At 43.7% G+C, this 23,707-nt stretch overlaps 1 protein-coding gene across 1 annotated transcript in view; it reads left to right on the plus strand.

Moving 5' to 3' along the window:
- LOC142010738 (adhesion G protein-coupled receptor F5-like) overlaps positions 1-23,707 on the plus strand; it is a 62,999-nt gene that overhangs the window by 7,178 nt on the left and 32,114 nt on the right. The window contains exons 4-11 of the mRNA XM_074989151.1: positions 1,790-1,848; positions 2,330-2,478; positions 3,126-3,338; positions 6,303-6,518; positions 9,686-9,850; positions 10,684-10,819; positions 11,236-11,434; positions 22,404-22,583. Coding sequence (XP_074845252.1) covers positions 1,790-1,848; positions 2,330-2,478; positions 3,126-3,338; positions 6,303-6,518; positions 9,686-9,850; positions 10,684-10,819; positions 11,236-11,434; positions 22,404-22,583 — 1,317 coding nt within the window. The remainder of the gene's footprint in view (positions 1-1,789; positions 1,849-2,329; positions 2,479-3,125; positions 3,339-6,302; positions 6,519-9,685; positions 9,851-10,683; positions 10,820-11,235; positions 11,435-22,403; positions 22,584-23,707) is intronic.

Consider the following 23,707-nt stretch of genomic DNA (forward strand, 5'->3'; position numbering starts at 1 on the left):
CACAGCGCACTGTCAACCTGTGGAACTCCTTGCCCGAGGAGGCTGTGAAGGCCAGGACTCTATTAGGGTTTAAAAAAGAGCTTGATAAATTTTTGCAGGTTAGGTCCATAAATGGCTATTAGCCAGGGATAAAGTATGGTGCCCTAGCCTTCAGAACAAGGGCAGGAGCTGGATGGCAGGAGATAAATCACTTGATCATTGTCTTCTGTTCTCCTTCTCTGGGGCACCTGGCATTGGCCACCGTCGGCAGATGGGATGCTGGGCTGGATGGACCTTTGGTCTGACCCAGTATGGCCATTCTTATGTTCTTATGTTCTTATGTAAACAGCCCGATGGTTTGGGTGTGTTTGGGTACATCTTTTCACTTGATGCAGGGTTGTTAAGTGGCTTACATAGGTGAGTTAAGTTCCTAGGGAGCACATCTCAGAAGTAGTATATCATTTGGCACAAAGTTCAATATATTAATTCCTTAAAACTTGATATAGTAACTATCTTTCTGGCACTCTCATCACTCCTCTGAGGTTATGTCTATGCCGCAGGCAGAGATGTGACTGCCGCTGCATTACCCCTAATTAAGTTAGCGCTGCTAAAAATAGATGTATTCATGTGGTGCCAGAGGCTTCAAAGTGGTCTCCACAAGCACATCAGAGACTCTAGATACATACCTACATTGCTAGCTCACACGGAAGCACGTGTCTTCAGCTCTATGCTGCCAGTTTGGGGCATGACAGCATGGGTAATGCTAGCAGGTGTGTGTACCCACATGACAGTTGTGTCTCAGACTGCAGCGTAGCGACATCCAAAGTCAGCAGTGTGCCAGTGCACTGGTAGGGTACTCGGAGACACTGTGCTGCTAGAGGGCCACCTCTTAGAAGAGCTCTAAATCATCTTCCGCAAGAGCAGGACTATCAATCACGTCAAATTCCAATGTTGGCCTACAGCTTCCATCAGACACCTGGCCTCCCCTTTTCCCCTGAAAAGCTTAGCAGAGAGTTGCAGGTGCCAAGTGATGGCATTTCATAGGATGCCAAGTTATTCCTACAGGGCCAGAAAACATGGTCTAGTGATTAGGATGCTATCCTGAACCTGGGGTCAAGTCTCTGCTCTTCCACAGACTTGCTGTGCGGCTTTGGGAGAGTCTCTTGGGCCCTGATTTTGCATTTTTTTTTTTGTTAAACATTTTTAAAGGCTCCTAAGCAGCTAGACAGCAGGTGTGACTTGCAGAAGCATTTAGGTGCCTACCTCCCTTTGACATCAGTGCTTTTGGAAAGACTTCTATACAAGTGCCTTTACCTTGAGGAGCCTAACTACCAGAAAAGTCTGGCCTTTGGCTTCTGTGTGCCTAAGTTTCCCATCTGTCCAGTAGCCATAATAACACTCTCTACGGCACTGTGAGGGTAAGTACATTAAAGCTACTGATTCAATAGCGATGCTGGCCAGATAAGCACATCAGATAGATAGATTCTCAGTGGGAGCAGGAACTGGCTTCCTCAACAACAAAATTTCTGTTGACCTCAATTATGCACATCTGCACTAAGTATTTCAGGATCTTTCAGGATAACAGGCACAAAAAATGTCAAATTAATTGTCCTCAAGCTAATCACCACCACGTAGTGTAAATCACAGTGTAGAAGTGAAAGGAGCCTCCTTGTCTCAGAGCCTCCATGCAAACTTTCCATTTGCTGAAATCAAATCATCTCTCCAGTTACCAATGCTAAAGCTGAATCTTACAAAAAAAAAAAAGACATACAGAGGTTTTCCATTGTGCAATATATTTCTTCCATTTCAGTTTACAGCTCAGTACAGATTTTTGCCAGGCTTCATATCAGCAACTGTCACCGGATTCAGGTAAGAAAACCCTTTGCATTGGTCTTGTTTTGCAACAGACATGAACCCTTCTTTCTTTTTGTTGTTTTTTTCCTCTTTCTGGAGACACCAAACCAAGCATAAGACTGAGAGGTCCTGTAGTTACTGTGGTTGCAATCCATACACAGCACCAAATAACAGTATGACAGGCACACTAGAATGCAAACAGATGGAATTCCCTAAAGTTAGTGTGGAAAGTGTGTGAAGTTAGGAGTCTGGGTGAAATTTATCCCTGTGGAGATGGTTAGGCAGCACTTTATCTCTGAAAATAGGACCAAACTCATCTCTATGCTTTTGCACTGACTCTCTGCACAGGAAGGAATTTCACTCAATGGGAAGCAAAGAGTAAGTAACCTCATTAGCATTTCCCAGAGAGGTTGTAGAGATTCATTAGTTAGTGGTTGTTCACTAAGTGCCAGGTATTAGTCTCAATACTCTTTTTACAATTCTTGTCTCTGTTTAGGAATGGAAATGTTACCGTGGATTATGAGGTCAAAGCTGCCCCGAAACTATTCAGCCATATTGAAGATGTTAACAGAAAAGTAGTAAACTCAATAGATGCATCATATAAGTTAGACCCTAATTCTTTTTGTTATTCAATAGAAATACCAGGTAAGATTTCAGCTCTAGTATATGTGCTATGAATTTACTTTAAAGTTTGTGAACAAACATTGGTATTACAAGCAATAATGGGAAGAATAATTAGTAGAAATGCCCAATACTATTAAGCACTTGGAATCAGACTTTCAAAGCAGCTCAGCTCCCATGGAGGAAATGAATGAGCCAGTCTTGCTAACCTGTGCAGCGCACAGCATCTGCTATTGAGAACAAGAATGCTATCATCAAAACAATGAAAACCAGCTAGCCTCTTCTAGGGAGATAAATTGAACGTTGTATTCTTCATTGCAAGAAATCATTGAGGCAAGAACTCACAACCCAATGCCTATCAGAACAGAGTCAGCTCAGCACCTTGGGCCCCAAGCACCTACCTGCTCTGTGCGCATTGCAAATTTCACCATTCTTGCTGTGTATTATACATGTGCCTAGTTGGTGGTCTGCACCCCAGAGGTGGCTGCATGTCATTGTAGATATAATTTGCGATAATATGAATAATGTATAACATACAAAAATGAATAATGAATAATATACAATATGTATAATTTGTGATCTTTCTTAGGCTTCCTTTGAGAGGGCAATTGCTAGGTACATGCCAGCAGAAGTAATAAATAAATAATTCAAGTTTCTCCTTGCTTTGCCAGGTGAAATCAGCTTACTTGAGACCTCTAAGGACATTTTCTCTGGTGACACAGTAATAATGAAATGTGAGACAAACTTGGGCCTAAGGAAAGTGTCCTGGTATCGTTCTGGACATCTCATCTTGAGTAGCAGCCGTCATTCAATACATACAACACATATAAATGAAGTTACAGAGACATATCTGAAAGTAAAATATGTTACACAGGATGATACGGGTACGGTTGGATCCCTCTTGCTAAAGCTGTATAGGCAAGTGCATTGTTTGTAATCGGCAAAGCAACAAAGAAGAACGCAATGATTCTATTTATTTAAAACAGAAGGGCAAAGGCACCTTTTCGTCCTGTATTTTCATTTTCGGTAATGAATCTGCTTCTAAATGGTGGTGCCAGCCTACTGCATTTATTATAGCATAATTAGTAACAGAGTTCCATAGCAAATTCCCTAGTTTACTGCTTGGAGAGCCCTTTGAAAATAGGTGATCTATTAGAGCGTAGTAATATGGAAGCAAAGACTGGACAGGGAATCTCTGACTCTGATCTTCTATGTCACCTTGATCAGGCTACTTCACCTCATCTGTAAAAGGAGGTGATAGTATATACTTCTTTGCAAAGGGCTTTGAGATCTATGGATGCAAACTTCTGTAAACAATTAAGTATCATTAGACAGCACTTTGTATCAGAGTGAAGCAGAGGCTGGATCTGATCTGATCAAAGATACAGGTGATGTGGATGATTTTTGTAGCAGTACATTGGCTGGTGACAGTTCAGGAAGCTGGAGAAAAAGTGGTTGAGGCAAAAGGTATGTTGGCCTGATAGAAGAAATAATAGGGGGAAGATGAAATGTAAAGAAGAAGAGGAGGAGAACTCAGTAGTATTTATTGGAAGGAAGGAGAGATGATAAGTCTGCAAGCTTGAGGGACAGAGAAAAAATTGGAATAACCAGCAATGACAGAGAAAAAAGACAGAGGGGCAGGGCTGGGAGCTCTGGTGCTACTACCACATGGGATAAGAGGCATCTGCAGTACTTCACTGTTCTCCCTAAAGTACAGGCTGAAACTCTGTAGTTCAACAGGCTCTCCTCCAGCAACATCCATAACGTTGTAACGTTGTATAAGAACAAAGGAGACAGAAGCGACTGCAACAACTACCGTGGAATCTCCCTCCTAAGCGTCAGTGGTAAACTGTTCGCTCGCGTCATCCTTGGCAGACTCCAGAAGATTGCTGAGAGGGTGTACCCCGAATCGCAGTGCGGATTCCGCGCAGAGAGGTCTACCGTTGACATGGTCTTCTCTCTAAGGCAGCTGCAGGAGAAGTGCAGGGAGCAGAGAAAGCCACTCTACATAGCCTTCGTCGACTTGACCAAGGCTTTTGACTTGGTCAGCAGGGATGGTCTGTTCAAACTGCTCCACAAGATAGGCTGTCCTCCACGGTTACTCAAGATCATCCAGTCGTTCCACGAAAACATGAGAGGAACCATCCAATATGACGGTGCATTATCGGATGCTTTCAGAATCAGGAGGGCATCAAACAAGGATGCATGCTTGCTCCGACATTGTTTGGGATCTTCTTCGCACTCCTCCTGAAGCATGCCTTTGGATCTTCAACAGAGGGCATCTTGCTGCACACAAGATCTGATGGGAAACTGTTTAACCTTGCAAGGCTGAAAGCTAAGACTAAGGTGCGACAAGTCCTCATCAGAGACATGCTGTTCGCAGACGATGCTGCTGTAGTGTCTCACACAGAAGACCAGCTTCAAAAACTGCTGGATCGGTTCTCCAAAGCGTGCAGGGACTTTGGGCTTACCATCAGCCTAAAGAAGACAAACGTACTTGGTCAGGATGCTGCTGAATCCCCATCAATCAGCATTGACAACTATACGTTAGAGGTTGTCCACGAGTTCGTTTACCTCGGGTCCACCATCACTGACACCCTGTCATTGGACACTGAGCTAAATAGGAGGATCAGAAAAGCGGCCACAACTCTGTCCAGACTCAGCAAGAGAGTGTGGAATAACAACAAGCTGTACACTCACACCAAAATGCAAGTCTACAGAGCCTGCATCCTCAGCACCATCCTTTATGGCAGCAAGACTTGGACCCTGTATGCCCGCCAGGAAAAGAGGCTGAACGTCTTCCACTTGCGCTGCCTCAGGCGCATCCTTGGAATATCATGGAAGGATGGAGTGACCAACACCGCTGTCCTCGAGCAAGCTGGAATCCCAACCATGCACACCCTCCTCAGGCAGCGTCGACTCCGCTGGCTTGGCCACATCCACAGGATGAATGATGGAAGGATTCCAAAAGACATCCTGTATGGTGAGCTAGCCTCTGGCAAAAGACCTCCCGGACGCCCCCAGTTGCACTACAAAGATGTCTGCAAGAGAGACCTCAGAGAGGTAGACATCGAGCTGGACAACTGGGAAGAACTAGCAGACGACCGCAGCAGATGGAGGCAGGGGTTACCCAAGGGCCTTCAGCAGGGCGAGTTGAAGATCAGACAACTAGCAGAGGAGAAGCGAGCGCACAGAAAGCACAATAAGGACTCGCCAGACACCCACTACATCTGCAAGAGATGCAGCAAGGACTGTCACTCTCGTGTGGGTCTTTATAGTCACAATAGACGCTGTAAATGAAGTCCTCAACTGAAACTTTAAAGGGCGCGATCCATAGTCTATGCAGACTGAAGGATGCCTACTACTACAGGCTGAAACTCCGTAGTTCAACAGGCTCTCCTCCAGCAACACCCATAATCCAGCATGATTTTAGTACCACCACTTATCATGTGTGTGGCCAAGTTTCCCATCATCCCATAAACATTGTTTACAGCCACCAGTTCTGGCTCTCAGTGTTCTGTGCTGTTATTTAGCTCTAATTTATCCCTTGGTGTCTTCAAAGAGCCCAGTAAGCAGTGGAAGTGTTGGTAATGTGGTACGCAATACTGACCTCCTGTGGTTCAGCAAATTCTCTCATTCAGCACCACTCTGGTCCCAAGGGAGCCAAACTAGAGAGGTTCAACCTGTACCACTGTTCCAGTGGGCGTATGGCACACAGCTCCTGAAGTGGACCCATGACACAAATCTGTAATTGAGCTGGGGGTGAATAGCTGAGCCTATTTTTTGTTGCTTTAGTGCATTAAGAAAGAAAGAGTTCTCAGCTGTAAGATACTGTATTTCCTTTGCAGGTTCTTACACTTGCATTTTGACAAGCCACACTCTGCGCTACACAGTGTCAGTTATAGCAACAAACAATATAACAGTCATGCCAATTAATATTGTGCCATCAAAGAACACTGAGGTTGTATGCAACGGTACCACAGTATCGCTGAGCTGCTGCATTAATGGGGATATACAACTCTTCACTAGAAACTGGAAACCAAATGGTGCAATAAATATTTCAGGTAAGACAGAAAATATTCAGTCCCACATACAACAGGCTGTTTCTTCTCTCAATCTCTTCTCCAAATTTGCAGCTAAATAGAGGTATCTGCACTAGATTTATACACCAAAGGGCCAGATTGTCAGGGACACCCCAAATGCTTATGGCACAAGTCAGAGGGTGCTGTACCAAGCCAAGTTTACACTCGCATTGGCTTAGTGCTGCTGTGCCCATTGCCCTGCATTGTCAGAGCACAATGAGGGATGCTCTAATTTCTGCCACCCCACAAGTGCCGAATGGGGCTAAAAAAACCTATCCCAGCATCAGCACATCATACTGTTATCTAATTGTCTTTAAGATAGGGTGTCTCCCCCTTTTACTGTGTTGGTGACAGATGGGTATAAGGTGTATAAGTCCTTGTGTTGGTTGTTCACCATTCCAGGACTACCTTTATACTGAGAGTACCCTGAGAGTACTCAGCCCTAGCAAGCAAAGTGTAGGGCACAAAACAGCAACAGCACAGCTGAAGGTCAAAGCCAAAACTTGCCTTTCCACAAGCAAGTGTGAATTGTCCAGTGCAAAATGAATCACAGCTGATATTAAAGTTCCGTTTCAGCTGGATTTATAAATAATGAATAGACATCTATAACATAAGTATGCAACAGACATCAGCAAAATGTGGTACAGGGTTTGCACAGAAGTAGATGGTGTTATTGGTGATTGTAAATCATAAGCTACCTATTGCCTATATGAACTCTATAATATATACAACAAAGAAGTAACCATTTATTTGAGAGATCTATTAACCATTTAATAACCTTTTATTAACAGTATATAAATGGAACTTTAATATGAGGTCTGAGTCCAAAATGAGTAACTGCAAATACACAAATATAATTGCACCTAGATCCAGGGATTTTTACATTGTGAATTACCCAGACATGGGGGTAAAATCCTACCTCCCTGGAGTCGGGAACTTTGCTTTTGACTTCAGTGAGGTCAGCATTTCACCCACGAGTTTTGCCCACCCAATAGCTGCATATTTAGATTTGGTGGGTGTGACTTACGTAGGCAGTTTTGGTAAATTTGTCGCATTATGTCCAGAGCCGTCCTTATGCATATGCAAAATATGCAGTTGTATAGAGCACTTGAGGACATGGGGCTCCACAGTGTTTTAATGTCCACCCACCTGCCTCTTCCTATCCCTGTTCTGTGACCCTACTTCCTCCAAAGAGCATCTAGTTAACTTAAAAGTGAAAAAAACTGCCAGAGCTATAAGCTATTAGCTGTTAACGAAAGAGCCATTCAAGTAGCAATGAACCCATTTAACAAGTTTGCCAAACCCTTTCAATTTCTGAATTTACTGAGACCTTAATTTAAAACAGGAGTGAGGAACCTTTTTTGGGTCCAGACAGGAGGCTCTGAGCCTCAGAAAAATCAGTCAGGGGCCCACATCCAAGTGAGAAGCAAAGTAAAACTGAAAATCCCCACCACAGCAACCAGTAGCCCATCCCAAGTGAGGAGGAGAAAACCTAAAAACCTCACAGATGTGGCTCCCACCTGAGACTCAGAAAAGACATTCACCTCACGACCAGCAGACTCCACACCAGAGTCTAGGGGGATCAGGGCTCATAGATTTTGTGGGGATGCCCTTAGGCTCTGGTGAGGGGACAAAAATGAAGGGCTCAGTACATGGGAGGGGGCTGTAGAGGAGTGGCTTGGGGTGGGGTTGTGGAGTCTAGGCAGGAAGTAGGGTGCATGGGCACATAGCTGGTGCAGCTCCAGGGGGCAGAAGGGTGCACTCATATAGCTCCATGTGGCTCTGTACCCTGCAAGGAACTAACCCCCACTGAAACACACACAGTCCCGCTACTCCCATTGGCTATGCTACAGCCAATCTGAGTGACCAGGGCAGTGCCACGAAGTGCACAGAAGTTGTTTCTCCTCCCCACCCCCTTACCAAGCAAAGCTCGCAGGCCAGAGCTGGCCACAGCTTGCCTGGATTAGTCCCATGCAGGTTGGGACTCCATGGCCCCCAACGTCAGGGTGCAGTTACTGAGGGTCCAGCCATGAAAACTCTCTCCGAAAGCAGGGTTGGAGCGGCACTGATGGCTTGCACCCCTGCAAGGTGGGAGCCCAGCCCTGAGCCTCGCAGGATGAATCAAAACAAGCTGCTCAGGCCGGATCCGGCCCACAGGCCGTAGATTCCCTACCCCAGTTTAGAAATTATTTTAAAAATGCTTCATTAGCGTGTTGCTGAAGATTTTAAAATCACATCTCTAAAAAGTCTTTCCCACCCTTGCTTCAGCAGCCATCGGGCAGGGGGCACGAGTTTAATAGTACCACATAGGGCCCATAAATCCTCAGGACAGCCCTGATTATGTCTAACCCTTCTCTCTTGACACCCAAAATAGAGCTACATGGTAAACCTTCAAAATACTAGTGTTCTGTAGGATAAGAAGATGGCTTTTATATTTGCATTGTTTCCTTGTGCTTTCCATTGCTTACTATAAGAAACACCAAAGCATTCATGTGGCACTTTAAAGACAAACCAAATAATTGATTGGGTGATGAACTTTCGTGAAGCAGACCCACTTCTTCAGATCTGGAAATAGTGCTGTACTGAAAAGAGCGTATTTCCAGATCTGAATAAGTGAGTCTGCCCCACGAAAACTCATCACCTAATTAGTCATTTTGTTAGCCTTCAAAGTGCTACGTGACGCTGTTTTGTTTTGTTAAGATACAGACTAACATTTCTACCTCTCTGTTACTATAAGAAACACCGTGAAATGGACAATACTGCGATTATCTAACTCAAAATACTTCTCTCGGGCTTGAGTCAGAAATGCTTACTAACTGTGACTTCTCCTCACTTACCCAGACAGCGCTCTTGGACTCAGGGAGTATGTGCTGCCCAAGATGAGTAAGGATTATAGAACTGGGCCAATGGGTGTCTTAGGTAATGGGCCCTTTGTCCCAATCCTGAAGTCCTTACTACACCACTATGGATTTTGCCCAAAAAAAGGCTGAGTGTAGACTTCAGGATAGTGAGTTTAAAATGTCTCCCTTTCAAAACTTGTGCCTACACCGAGAGTTTGCATGGCCAGGACAAATCCTGTATCTACAGGCTTTACTTATTGGGTTAGCCAGACAGCGGTGACAGTCCTGGAATTGTTTATTTGATTATAGGAACCACCAGCTTCACAACAAACTGCACTGTGTATACTCTCCAAGCCAATCAGTATCACTGCCCAAGTGACACGTCTGATACCAAGACAACATACACGTGTGAGCTCAGGAGACGAAATGGCACCATCACAAGTAAAAGCATCCAAGTGACCTTTTTACGAATAGGTAAGGAGCCTTTGACAAATGCTGCTAGAATCTGATTGCACACAGATGAGTGTAAGTGCCTTGGGCAAGAGATTGTGGCTCTGTTTCCTCCATATAGCACACTGCGGCTACGTCTACACGTGCACCCAACATCGAAATAGCTTATTTCGATGTTGCGACATCGAAATAGACTATTTCGATGAATAACGTCTACACGTCCTCCAGGGCCGGCAACGTCGATGTTCAACTTCGACGTTGCTCAGCCCAACATCGAAATAGGCACAGCGAGGGAACGTCTACACACCAAAGTAGCACACATCGAAATAAGGGAGTCAGGCACAGCTGCAGACAGGGTCACGGGGCGGACTCAACAGCAAGTCGCTCCCTTAAAGGGCCCCTCCCAGACACACTTTCATTAAACAGTGCAAGATACACAGAGCCAACAACTAGTTGCAGACCCTGTATATGCAGCACGGACCCCCAGCTGCAGCAGCAGCAGCCAGAAGCCCTGGGCTAAGGGCTGCTGCCCACGGTGACCACAGAGCCCCGCAAGGGCTGGAGAGAGAGTATCTCTCAACCCCCCAGCTGATGGCCGCCATGGAGGACCCCGCTATTTCGATGTTGCGGGACGCGGATCGTCTACACGTCCCTACTTCGATGTTGAACGTCGAAGTAGGGCGCTATTCCCATCCGCTCATGGGGTTAGCGACTTCGACGTCTCGCCGCCTAACGTTGATTTCAACTTCGAAATAGCGCCCAACACGTGTAGACGTGACGGGCGCTATTTCGAAGTTGGTGCCGCTACTTCGAAGTAGCGTGCACGTGTAGACGCAGCTTGCTAGTGCCAAGAAAAGAAGTAAAGCAAATGTGCTATTCACACAATTATACAGAAAGCTGCAACTCAGTGACAAATGTCACAGTATTCTGTACCGTCATGAGCCGCATTCAGGATAAGGTCGAAAGTTCATGTATGAGACTAACTGCTATAACAGATAAGAAGAAAGCTTCCTAATTACATACAGCAACTGAACGTACAAGCCTAACATATTTGCCAAACCAAAGGACATTTGCAGTATCAATGGGAGCTGCTTAAATGCAGCAGCATGTGCAGTGAGTAGAGCTGGTCAGGAATTTTCTCTGTAATGTTCTTTTTTGTAGATAAAATGGTTTTCCTAAGAAAAGGTCAATGTTGCTGAAATCTTGTAAACCGAAACAAGGTGTTTTGTTCTGGCACAGTTTGACAGTGATCTCTGATGATATATAAGCTGCCTTCATACTTCATGGAATTTTCATTCTTGTGCCTCATGCCCCTTGTATTCTGCATAGACAGGACTTGCTAGCTCTACTATATATCCCATGATGCAATTCTATTCCTTGTCATGCATTTATTTCTTTTTTTTTAATATAGAAAATAAAGATATGTGCTCAGACAGCCTTGGTGTGGGAGAGCAAGGAAGACAGATAATAAAACCATACCCCACCTCCAAGGATGTGAGTAACCCCATCAGAGGGAACCTAACCTATGTGTGTATCAACAAAACCTGGAATCTTGCTAGTAACAGCTGCCTTTCTGAACAACTAAATACCCTGCTCAGTGATGCTGAGGTAACAACTTTGTGTTCTTTTCATGTTTTTTTTCTGTTGTGTTAAATAAAGAATAGAAGGTGCGTTCAGTTTGTTTCTATTGTTCAAGTGCGTTAGCCACGTAAAGAGACATTCAGTATTGGAGAAATGCAACTGTTCAATTAAAAGTGCTTTCAAGGACAGGTAATAAACTCTTTGTTCCATTGGCTCTGGGGAGTTATGAGTGGCATTATAATTTTGAACAACCTGATGTGGTGTGTATCAAGGCAATTGAAGGGACGAGGGTTATGAGGCAATGAAAATTCTATTACAACCTAAAGCAAAGAAAAATCTCACTCCCACACTCTCCACACAGCCTTTGCCACCAGGGCCAACTGTTTTCTGTCAGCCTCTTGAAACACACACACACAGAGGCTGAGCGCTGTTTCTGTAAACACACTTTTTTGCATTTATTTCCACAGTAAATATACCAAGATAGTACAAAACTTTTATTCCAAATACTCTGAAAACATGGAGAAATGGTGACTTAATCTGCAAGACAGTAATGTAGCACGTCCAGTTCTCTCTGAGTTGGCATAAAGGTCCTGATTCAGAAAACCATTCCCCCTCAGGACAGCAGTTAAGCACATGCGTACCTTTAGCACATATTTAAGTCTTACTGACCTTAACAAGACTTAAGCATATGGTTAAATGCCTGTTTAAGGGCTGTCCTGAATCAAGGCTTTGTCCCGTGCTAATTATCACAGTCAGTTTGCTGTACTACACAAAATCAACCTTGGGGCCACAAGCATAACCTGCTACCACTTGCCTTAAAAGTGAGTAACACTTAGCAGTTAAGTGTCGGAGGGGTAGCCATGTTAGTCTGGATCTGTAGCAGCAACAAAGGGTCCTGTGGCACCTTATAGACTAACAGAAAAGTTTAGAGCATGAGCTTTTGTGAGTTAAGTCACTTGTTCGGATGCATCTGAAGAAGTGACTTTAACTCACGAAAGCTCATGCTCTAAACTTTTCTGTTAGTCTATAAGGTGCCACAGGACCCTTCGTTGCTGCTACTTAGCAGTTAGTAAAACAAAAAAGCAGTCCAGTAGCACATTAAAAACTAACAAAATAATTTATTTGGTGATGAGCTTTTGTGGGACAGACCCACTTCTTCAGTTCATAGTCATTACCAGAACAGACTCAATATTTAAGGCACAGAGAACCAAAAATAGTAATCAAGGTTGAAAAATCAGAAAAATATTATCATGGTGAGCAAATCAGAGAGCAGAGGGGCAGAAGGGGGGTGGAGTCAAGAATTAGATTAAGCCAAGTATGCAAAAGACCCCCTATATTTAAAGTCTAGAGAATGTGACCTATGAGGAAATGTTGAAAGAATTGGGCTTGTTTAGTTTGGAAAAGAGAAGATTGAGAGGAAACATGATAGCGGTTTTCAGGTATCTAAAAGGGAGTCATAAGGAGGAAGGAGAAAACTTGTTTTTCTTGGCCTCTGAGGATAGAACAAGAGGCAATGGGCTTAAACTGCAGCAAGGGAGGTTTTGGTTGGACATTAGGAAAAAGTTCCTAACTGTCAGGGCGGTCAAACAGTGGAATAAATTGCCAAGGGAGGTTGTGGAATCTCCATTGCTGGAGATATTTAAGAACAGGTTAGATAGATCTCTATCGGGGTGGTTTAGATAGTACTTGGTCCTGCCATTGGGGCAGGGAGCTGGACTCGATGGCCTCTCAAGGTCCCTTCCAGTCCTAGTGTTCTATGATTCTATGATTCTATAATGACCTAGAAAATTCATATTCCGGTTCAAACCACGTGTTAATGTGTCAAATTTGTATATAAAAGTGAGTTCAGCAGCCGTTCTTTCCAATCTGTTGTGAAAATTCCTCTTCAGTAAGATGCAGACCTTCAGGTCATTAACAGAATGGCCAACTCCATTAAAATGCTGACTGACTGGTTTGTGGGTCAGGAGTGTTTTTACATCTGTTTCGTCCCTATTAATTCTTTGTCTAAAAGAGCTTAAAATCTGTCCAATATACAAAGTATCTGGGCATTGTTGGCACATGATGGCATACATGATGTTAGCTGAGGAACATGAGAATGTGTCTGTGATTCTGTGACTAACCTGGTTAGGTTCAGTGATGGTATCTCCAGAATAGATATGTGGCCAAAGTTGGCAACAGGCTTTGTTGCAAGGAAAAGTTCCAGGACTGGTGTTCCTGCAGTATAGACTGTGATTGTTGGTGAGAATCCTCATAAGGTTGGGAGGTAGTGTGTAGAAGAGAACAGGCCTGTCACCTAGGGCCTTCTGGAGTGTGGCATCCTGATTAAGGATAGGTTGTAGGCCTTTAATAATGCATTGCAGTGGTTTGAGTTGGGGGCTGTAGGTAATGACCAGTGGTGTTCTGTTCTTGGCTTTTCTGGGCCTATCTTGGAGTAGCTGGTCTCTGGGTATTCATCTGGCCCTGTTGATTTGTTTTTTTATTTCTCCTGGTAGATAATTCAGGTTTATGAATATTTGGTAAATATCTTGTAATTTTCGGTCCCTGTCAGTAGGATCAGAGCAAATGCGATTGTACCTAAGGGCTTGACTGTAAACAATGAATCTAGTTATGTGTGCATGATGGAAGCTAGAAGCATAGAGGTAAGTATAGTGATCAGTGGGTTTCCAGTTGAGTGTGGTACCAGTCAGGCCACCCTTGATTTGTACTGTAGTATCCAGGAAAAGTATCTCTCGTGTGGAGTAGTCGAGGCATATGTTGATGGTGGGGTACAGATTGCTAAAGTCTCTGTGGAATTCTTCTAGAGTCTCTATACCATGGGTCCAAATCATAAAGATGTCATCAATGTATCATAAGTGAGGAGGGACAATAGGGGACAAGCACTGAGGAATCGTAGTTCCAGGTCAGCCACAAATATACAAGCATATTTTGGGCCCATGCAGGTGCCCATAGCAGTTCCACTAATCTGAAGGTATAAGTTGTCCCCAAATTGGAAATAATTGTGGGTGAGAACAAAGTTACAAAGGTCAGACACCAGATTGGATGTGGTGACATCAGAGATGGTATTCCTGATCGCTTGTAATCCGTCTTCATGTGGAATATTAGTGTAGAGAGACCCTACATCCATGGTGGCAAGAATGGTGTTGTCAGGAACTTTTCCAATGTTTTGTAATTTCCTCAGGAAGTCAGTGGTATCTCAAAGATAGCTGGGAGTGTTGGTGGCATCGGGCTTGAGGAAGGAGTCCATGTAACTGGATAGTCTGGTGGTAAGGGTGCCAATACCTGAAATAATAGGGTGTCCAGGGTTTCCAGGTTTGTGGATTTTGGGAAGTAAATAGAATAATCCAGGTTGGGGCTCAGATGGTGTGTCTCAGTGAATAAGATCTCAAGTAGCAGCAGGGAGTTCCTTAGAATCATAGAATCATAGAAGAGTAGGACTGGAAGGGACCTCGAGAGGCCATCGAGTCCAGCCCCCTGCCCTCATGGCAGGACCAAGCACTTTCTAGACCATCCCTGAAAGCCATCTATCTAACCTCTTCTTAAATATCTCCAGTGATGGAGATTCTACCACCTCCCTTGGCAATTCATTCCGGTGTTTGATCACCCTGACAGTTAGGAACTTTTTCCTAATGTCCAACCTGAACCTCCCCTGCTGCAACTTAAGTCCATTGCCTCTTGTTCTATCCTCAGAGGCAAGGAAGAACAAGTTCCCTCTCTCTGCCTTATGACACCCTTTTAGATACCTAAAGACTGCTATCATGTCCCCCCTCAATCTTCTCTTTTCCAAACTAAACAAGCCTAATTCTTTCAGCCTTTCTTCGTAGGTCATGTTCTCTAGACCTTTGATCATTCTCGTTGCTCTCCTCTGGACCCTCTCCAATTTCTCCACATCCTTCCTGAACTGTGGTGCCCAGAACTGGACACAATACTCCAGCTGAGGCCTAACCAGTGCAGAGTAGAGTGGAAGAATGACTTCTTGTGTCTTGTTCACAACACACCTGTTAATGCATCCTAGAATCATGTTTGCTTTTTTTGCAACAGCATCACACTGTTGACTCATATTTAGCTTGTGGTCCACTATAACCCCTAGATCCCTTTCTGCTGTACTCGTTCCTAGGCAGTCCTTTCCCATTCTGTATGTGTGACACTGATTGTTCCTTCCTAAGTAGAGCACTTTGCATTTGTCCTTATTAAACTTCATCCTGTTTGCCTCAGCTCATTTCTCCAGTTTATCCAGATCCTTTTGAATTATGACCCTATCCTCCAAAGAAGTTGCAACCCCTCCCAGCTTGGTATCATCTGCAAACTTGATAAGTGTACTTTCTAGGTCAATATCTAAATCGTTAATGAAGATATTGAAGAGAACTGGTCCTAAAACAGACCCCTGTGGAACCTCACTAGTTATACTTTTCCAGCAGGATTGAAAACCATTAATAACTACTCTCTGGGTACGGTTATCCAGCCAGTTGTTCACTCACCTTATGGTAGCCCCATCTAAGTTGTGTTTGTGTAGTTTATTGGTAAGTATATTATGTGAGACCATGTCAAATGCTTTACTGAAGTCTAGGTATACCACACCCACTGCTTCTCCCTTATCCACAAGGCTCGTTATTCTATCAAAGAAAGCTATTAGATTGGTTTGACATGATCTGTTTTTAATAAAACCATGCTGGCTGTTCCCTATCACCTTACCACCTTCCAAATGCTCGCAGATGATTTCTTTAATTACCTGCTCCATTATCTTTCCTGGCACAGAAGTTAAGCTGACTGGCCTGTAGTTTCCCGGGTTATTCTTTTTCCCCTTTTTATAAATGGGTACTATATTTGCCCTTTTCCAGTTTTGTGGAATCTCTCCCGTCTCCCACAATTTTCCAAAAATGATTGCTAAAGGCTCAGATACCTCTTCTATCAGCTCCTTGAGGATTCTAGGATGCATTTCATCAGGCCCTGGTAATTTGCAGACATCTAATTTTTCTAAGTAAATTTTAATTTGTTCTTTTCTTATTTCAACTTCTAAACCTACCCCTTTTTCACTAGCATTCTCTATGTCAGGCATTCCTTCAGATTTCTCAGTGAAGACTGAAACAAATCGTTAAACATCCCTGCCATTTCCAAATTCCCTTTTACTGTTTCTCCCTCCTCACTGACCAATGGCCCTACCCTCTCCTTGGTCTTCCTCTTATTACCAATGTATTTGTAAAAAGCCTTCTTGTTTCCCTTTATGCTTGTAGCTAGTTTGAGCTCATTTTGTGCCTTAGCCTTTCTAATCTTGCTCCTGCATGCTCGTGTTGTTTGCCTATATTCGTCCTTTGTAATTTGTCCTAGTTTCCATTTCCACTTAAGTAGTTGTAATTTCTTTTGGCATTCCAAAGTGGGATCAGTGCCCTGATGCTTTGTATGTTGGACAGACTTCAAATTCTCTTAGACAAAGAATTAATGGCACAAAACAGACATAAAAACACTCCTGAGCCACAAACCGGTCAGCCAACATTTTAATGGGGTCGGCCATTCTGTTAATGACCTGAAGCTGTGTGTCTTACTGAAGAGGAATTTTCAGAACAGATGGGAAAGAGAGGCTGCTGAACTCTCTTTTATATTCAAATTCGACACATTAACATGTGGTTTGAACTGGGATGTGAATTTTCTAGGTCATTATAGGGGCTCTGTTATATACTTGGTTTAATCTAATTCTTGACTCTCCTCCATCCCCCTGTTCTGCCCCTCTGCTCTCTGATTTGCTCACCATGATAATATTTTTCTGATTTTTCAACCTTGATTACTATTCTTGGTTCTCTGTGTCTTAAATATGGAGTCTGTTCTGGTATGGCTATGATCTGAAGAAGTGGGTCTGTCCCACAAAAGCTCTTCACCAAATAAGTTATTTTGGTAGTCTTTAAAGTGCTAATGGGCTGCTTTTTTTTGTTGTTGACAGTATATAGACTAGCACAGCTTTCTCTCTGTTAGCAGTTAATAGTAGGACTTTTATCTTCCTTGAGTGTGTATAGCACATATACCATGACGAGCTCTGACTAGTATCTTTGGGCTAGCCATGTTCTTCTGTATCTTCAAAAACAATAAGAAGTCCTGTGGCGCTTTATAGACTAACATATTTTGGAGCATAAGCTTTCTTGGGCAAAGACCCACTTCCTCAGATGCACGAAGTGGGTCTTTGCCCATGAAAGCTTATGCTCCAAAATATCTGTTAGTCTATAAGGTGCCACAGGAGTTATTGTTTTAGCTCTGACTGGAGCATTCATGGCGCTCCATACCTAGTGAGGGCCACCACAAGACAGGACAGTCAGAGGAAGTAAGGCAGGAAATTATCACAAAGACAGACAAGATTCTCCAGGGCTGTCCCACCCTAGCAGAATGCGTGCTCCTTGCCTTTGGTTCTACTGTTGTGCTGCCTGTGAATCAGTGTGCTTTGCTGGCTTGCAACACCCATGAACATGTTCCTGTCCTCTGTTCACACTTCTGTGGCTGGATGGTCTGTCCTGTTGTGACCTTTGCACTGATCGTTAAGAGTGGCCCCTCTTTCCAGGTACGTCCGGCTACACTTCACAAGTAGCTCCAGGCTATCCCTTGCTGTCAGCTAATCCCTGTCTTGAATACTTCCCACTGCAAGGTGTCTAGCTGAGTGGTTGGTAGAAACACGCCCATTTTTGCTTTTGTTGTCATAAACAGCTCCCTATTTTGGGCAGGGGACTGGACTCGATGACCTCCTGAGATCTCTTCCAGCGCTGTCATTCTCTGATCACCTGCCCACAGAAACAACAACAGGCCTGCTGCTGCATTCTTTGTCTTCTCAGGCTGTGTCTACACTACAAGATATATTTGAATTTAACTAAGTTAGCTCAATTTTGCCACATGACTGTCTTCACCGTAAAGACCATTAGCTCAGTTTTGGTTGCACTGACCTTGAGATTACAAAATCACAGTTACCTGACAGGTATAACGTCAAGCTCGAACTCAGAAGTCTGATTAAAGGCCAGTGGGGAAGTGCCGCTTCTTAAAATCAAATTTATTAGCCTCCAGATGTGTTCCATATGTAACCTATAATGCCCCTCTCAGTGCTCTGCTCTGGCTGCTGCTCTCCAGTAACAGGAAGAGTGTGAATTTCCAAGTGCGAGCCGCGAGACTTTAGCTGTGGGCTTATGTTCGTATGACAGCCATAAGAACATAAGAATAGCCATTACTGGGTCAGACCACAGGTCCATCTAGCCCAGCATCCCTTCTCCTGACAGTGGCCAGTGCCAGGTGCTCCAGAGGGATTGGACCAAAGACAACAATCAAGCAACTTGTCTCCTGCCATCCATCTCCAGCCTCTGGCAAACAGAGGCCAGGGACACCATTCCTACCCCCAAGCCAATAGCCTTTTATGGACCTAACCTCCATGAATTTATCTAGCTCTTCTTTGAACTCTCTTATAGTCCAAGCCTTCACAGCCTCCTCTGGCAAGGAGTTCCACAGGTTGACTGTGCACTGTGTGAAAAAGAACTTTATTTCATTAGTTTTAAACCTGCTATCCATTAATTTCATTTGGTGTCCTCTAGTTCCTATATTATGGGAACAAGTAAATAACTTTTCTTTGTTCACCCTCTCCATACCACTCATGATTTTATATATCTCTATTGTATCCCTCCTCAGTCTCCTCTTTTCTAAACTGAAAAGTCCCAGTCTCTTTAACCTCTCTGCATGTGGGACCCATTCCAAACCCCTAATCATTTTTGTTGCCCTTTTCTGAACCTTTTCTAGTGCCAAAATATCTTTTTTGAGGTGAGGAGACCACATCAGTATGCAGTATTCAAGACATGGGTGTACCGTTGTTAGCCGATGGCCAAGGATCTTTGGTGAGGTGCCAGCTATGCCCGTTTTATACCATCCGTGACTTTAACCGCTAGGACGCACTGTCCCTTCGCAGCGGGCAGCCCGGGCTAGGCTGACGGATGCCCCAAGGTCCTAAACACCCGTGACTTTAACTGCTAGAGCTCAGAGCCCCTTCGCAGTGGGCAGTCAACACTGACTGACAGGTGCCCCAATGGCAGCACTAAGAGCCTTTCCACACCTGTGACTTTAACTGCTAGAGCTCAGAGCCCCTTCGCAGTGGGCAGTCAGGATTGACTGACAGGCGCCCCAAGAGTTTGCCCCGTGGAGGCGGCACAACTCAACGCTAGGCTCTTAGTACTCTCACCTAATGGCCAGGCTTTATAGCCAAAACGGCTGAGGTTCTTTAATTGTGTTGGCTGCTTTACAGTAAACCAGAGAAACAAGTCAGGCTTATGCACAAACGGTTACCAAAATTTATTAAACTAGATTCTAATCATGTGGTTACAAAATTGCTAGTGCCTACTTATTTAAATGTATAGATGTTACACACACAAAGAAGTTACAAAACTGAAGCCACTATCCCAAAGAAAGAAAACAAAGTATAGAGCTCTATGTCAAAATATGTGTACACTAAAGATAGGAGATCAGGTGTGGGTGCTTCTTACCCTCCTTGCATCTCTCGATTCCAGCGGTGCCAAGCCAGGATCGGTCACTCAATTCTGCGGAAAGATGAATAAGGGACAAGGCTTAGGGACCCTTTTAGCTGCAGAAGCCTTGGGAGGCTGTCACTTATCTGACCAGCAGATAGATAGTGAAAAGCACTCAAAAATCATGGTGCTGTAGGTCCCATACTTATACCTCTGTACTCCTTTATTCTCTTTCTCCTTTCTTATGCCAAATTGGGGCTGGTCTGTCTGGGCGACGCCAGCTCTCGCAAGAGTAGTTTACGCTTGCAAGGGAGAGAAACAATAAGTTTCGACTACTGGACATTCCTTTTATTAGGGTAAATATTTTCCCACCTAGGATGTTGGTGTGTGTGCATCACGTTATTTAGTAGGGGCTAAGAGCCATGTCTGTCACAGCTTCTCTGTCTGCTGTGAGCCTAATCGTTGTATATGTTCCCAGAGGCACATTGTAGCAGCACACCTGTGCTTCTCACAACTTCAAAGGCTGTGCTGGAATTTATGTTAAGTGCCCTGTTGTTTTGGCTCCCTTGTGTTCCCAGCAATGCTGGTCTGAGAGGGGGCTGGCTGTCTGGCTACAACCGTAGTTTTATAAAGAGGCAGTCAAATATTGTGTCATATTTTCTATCCCTTTTTTAATAATTACTAACATCCTATTTGCTTTTTTGACTGCCGCTGAACACTGCGTGGATGTTTTCAGAGAACTATCCATGATAACCCCAAGATCTCTTTCCTGATTAGTTATAGCTAATGATTTTAGCCCGCATCATATTGTAAGTATACTTGGGCTTATTTTTTGCAATGTGTATTACTTATCCACATTAAATTTCATTTGCCATTTTGTTGCCCAATCACTCAGTTTGGTGAGATCTTTTTGAAGTTCTTCACAGTCTGCTTTCGTCTTGACTATTTTGAACAGTTTCGTATCATCTGCGAACTTTACCACCTCACTACTTACCCCTTTCTCTAGATCATTTATGAATAAGTTGAATAGGATTGGTCCTAGGACTGACCCTTGGGGACCACCGCTCATTACCCTTCTCCATTCAGAAAATTTACCATTTATTCCTACCCTTTGTTTCTTGTCTTTTAACCAGTTCTTAGTCCATGAAAGGGTCTTCCCTCTTATCCCGTGACAACCTAATTTACACAAGAGCCTATTGTGAGGGACTTTGTCAAAGGCTTTCTGGAAATCCAAGTAAACTATATCTACTGGATCCCCATTGTCTGCATGTTTGTTAACACCTTCAAACACTTCCAATAGTTTAGTAAGACATAATTTCCCCTTACAGAAACCATGTTGACTTTTGCCCAACAAATTATATTCTTCTATGTGTCTGACAATTTTATTCTTTATTATTGTTTCAACTAATTTGCCCGGTACTGACATTAGACTTACCAGTCTGTAATTAACAGGGTCACCTCAAGAGCCCTTTTTAAATATTGGTGTTATGTTGGCTGTCTTCCAGTCCTTGGTTACAGAAGCTGATTTAAAGAATAGGTTACAAATCAGGTTAATAATTCCACAACTTCACATTAGAGTTCTTTCAGAACCCTTGGGTGAATGCCATCCAGTCCCAGTGATTTGTTATTGTTAAGTTTTTCTATTTGTTCCTAAACCTCCTCTAATGACACTTCAATCTGGAACAGTTCCTCAGATTCATCACCCACAAAGGACAGTGCAGGCAAGGGAATCTCTCCAACATCGTCAGCCATGAAGACTGATGCAATGATATAATTTAGTCTCTCTGCAATGGCTTTATCATCCTTGATTGCTCCTTTTGTATCTCGATTGTCTAGGGGCCCCACTGGTTGTTTAGCAGGCTTCCTGCTTCTAATGTACTTAAAAAAACATTTTGCTATTACTTTTTGAGTTTTTGGCTAGCTGTTCCTAAAAATCTTTTTTGTGTTTTCTTATTACATTTTTACATTTAATTTGGCAGTGTTTATGCACCTTTCTATTTTCCTCACTAGGATTTGACAGAGGAATAGGGGGTTTCTAAATGAAGCTGCACCTACACTACAAGATAAATTTGAATTTATTCATATTCAATTTCTAATTCTAGAATTTGTAAGTTTGAATTTGACCATCCTCACTTCCCACCTGCTGGTGGGGGAGTTACACTTCTCCTATACACTCACAGTGTATCTCAACTGAAGATCAAGCCCCAGGGGCATTGCAAATATGTAACATCATGTTTAACTTCTTTTGTCTTCATAAACAGCTCCCTATTTTGGGCAGGGGACTGGACTCAATGACCTTCTGAGGTATCTTCCAGCCTACAAGTCTATGGTCACCCCCACCCCAGAAACAACAACAGAGCTGCTGCTGCATCCTTTTCTTCTCATTTAGAAATCACCTCTTCCTCTGTACATCCAGGCTGGTGGGGGAGTTACACTTCTCCTATACACTCATATTGTATCTCAACTGAGGATCAAGCCTCAGAGGAATTGCAAATATGTAACAACACGTTTAACTTCTATTCTAGTCTTTGGTGTCTGGCCCTCAAACAACAACACAGATACCGACATATCTTGAGAATCTTCGCAATGGAGCAGTGCAGGTACAACAAGAAATAAACAATTCGCCTCAAAACCTGGGGGCATTAATTACCATCCTGGATTTGGTTTCAGAGAGAGTGACAGGCACAGAACCACGCGCAATGGAAGTAAGTTACATTTAAGCCTTGTAGAAGTTGGTTGGTTATTTGGTTTATGCATCAGCTGGGACTATACTCCCTGAATGGTTAATGCATGGACTAGGAAGGAGCTTGGGGAGTGATGAAGTAAAAGGCAGTAAAAACAAATGTACACATGAAGGCAAGATTATGAATGGCCTTGAAGATGAGGTCCATGAACTTCACTTTTATATGAAAAGGCTCATGAAGAGGGCGACACGGTTGAAGTAATGGGAGGGAAAAAGATTACTACCAGCTCACCATAGGAGGTTTACAGAACATAGAAGACGCTGTCTCTGTAACAGAGCTGATAAAGACAATCTTTCAATGACTATGACGAAGAGTGGAGCAAGTAGAGGAGGAGGACAGAGGTTACAATGACGTGGTCACACATTTAATCAAGACGGTTGGGTTCCCTTAAATGTATAAATCAGGAACTGGGCGATTGTTTCTTCAATAAATTATAGTGTTTATAGAGAAGTTATATGTTACTGGGCAGAGACATGGTGCTTGAAACTGAGATGATGGAAATGCGAAAGGCAGCTGAGGTTAAGAAAATATGTGCATGGCAGATGTAGGAGAAAGCTATGGTGAGGAAGGATACGTTAGGAGTAGGTATGGGAAAGCCGAGAATGTTAAATGTGGAGGAATCATTATCAGGTCAGGGAAAACAACTGACAATAAAAAAAGGTGAATTACGAGAGCTGAACCAGGAACGGACATGGAGTGGCGTTAGAGAGGACAGGACTGATTTTCAGTAATACAGTAAACCCTCAATTTAACAGACAAATCAGGGAGAGGGGTGTCCATTAAACCCCAAACCCCATTAACTCTGAAGATTACTCTGTATTCGCTCTACCACCCACCCACCACCACCAGACTCCCCAGGTCCTAGTCTTCCCCCACAAAAAAATGCAGGTGACTTACCAGAGCTGATGCCACTCAAGGAGCCATGGCTTGGAGCCCCGCTGGAGCTGTGGCTGGAGACTCCATTGCAGCTTGGAGAGCCACCAATGCCAGAAAGTCCACTGCTGCCGTAGCAGTGGGAGCCACTGTGGCCTCCGTGAACTCCTTCCACTAGGTCTGGGAAGCAGAGTTGAGTGCCATCTGCCTGC

Source organism: Carettochelys insculpta, chromosome 3 (genome assembly GCF_033958435.1).
Source record: "Carettochelys insculpta isolate YL-2023 chromosome 3, ASM3395843v1, whole genome shotgun sequence".
Classification (NCBI taxonomy): domain Eukaryota; kingdom Metazoa; phylum Chordata; order Testudines; family Carettochelyidae; genus Carettochelys; species Carettochelys insculpta.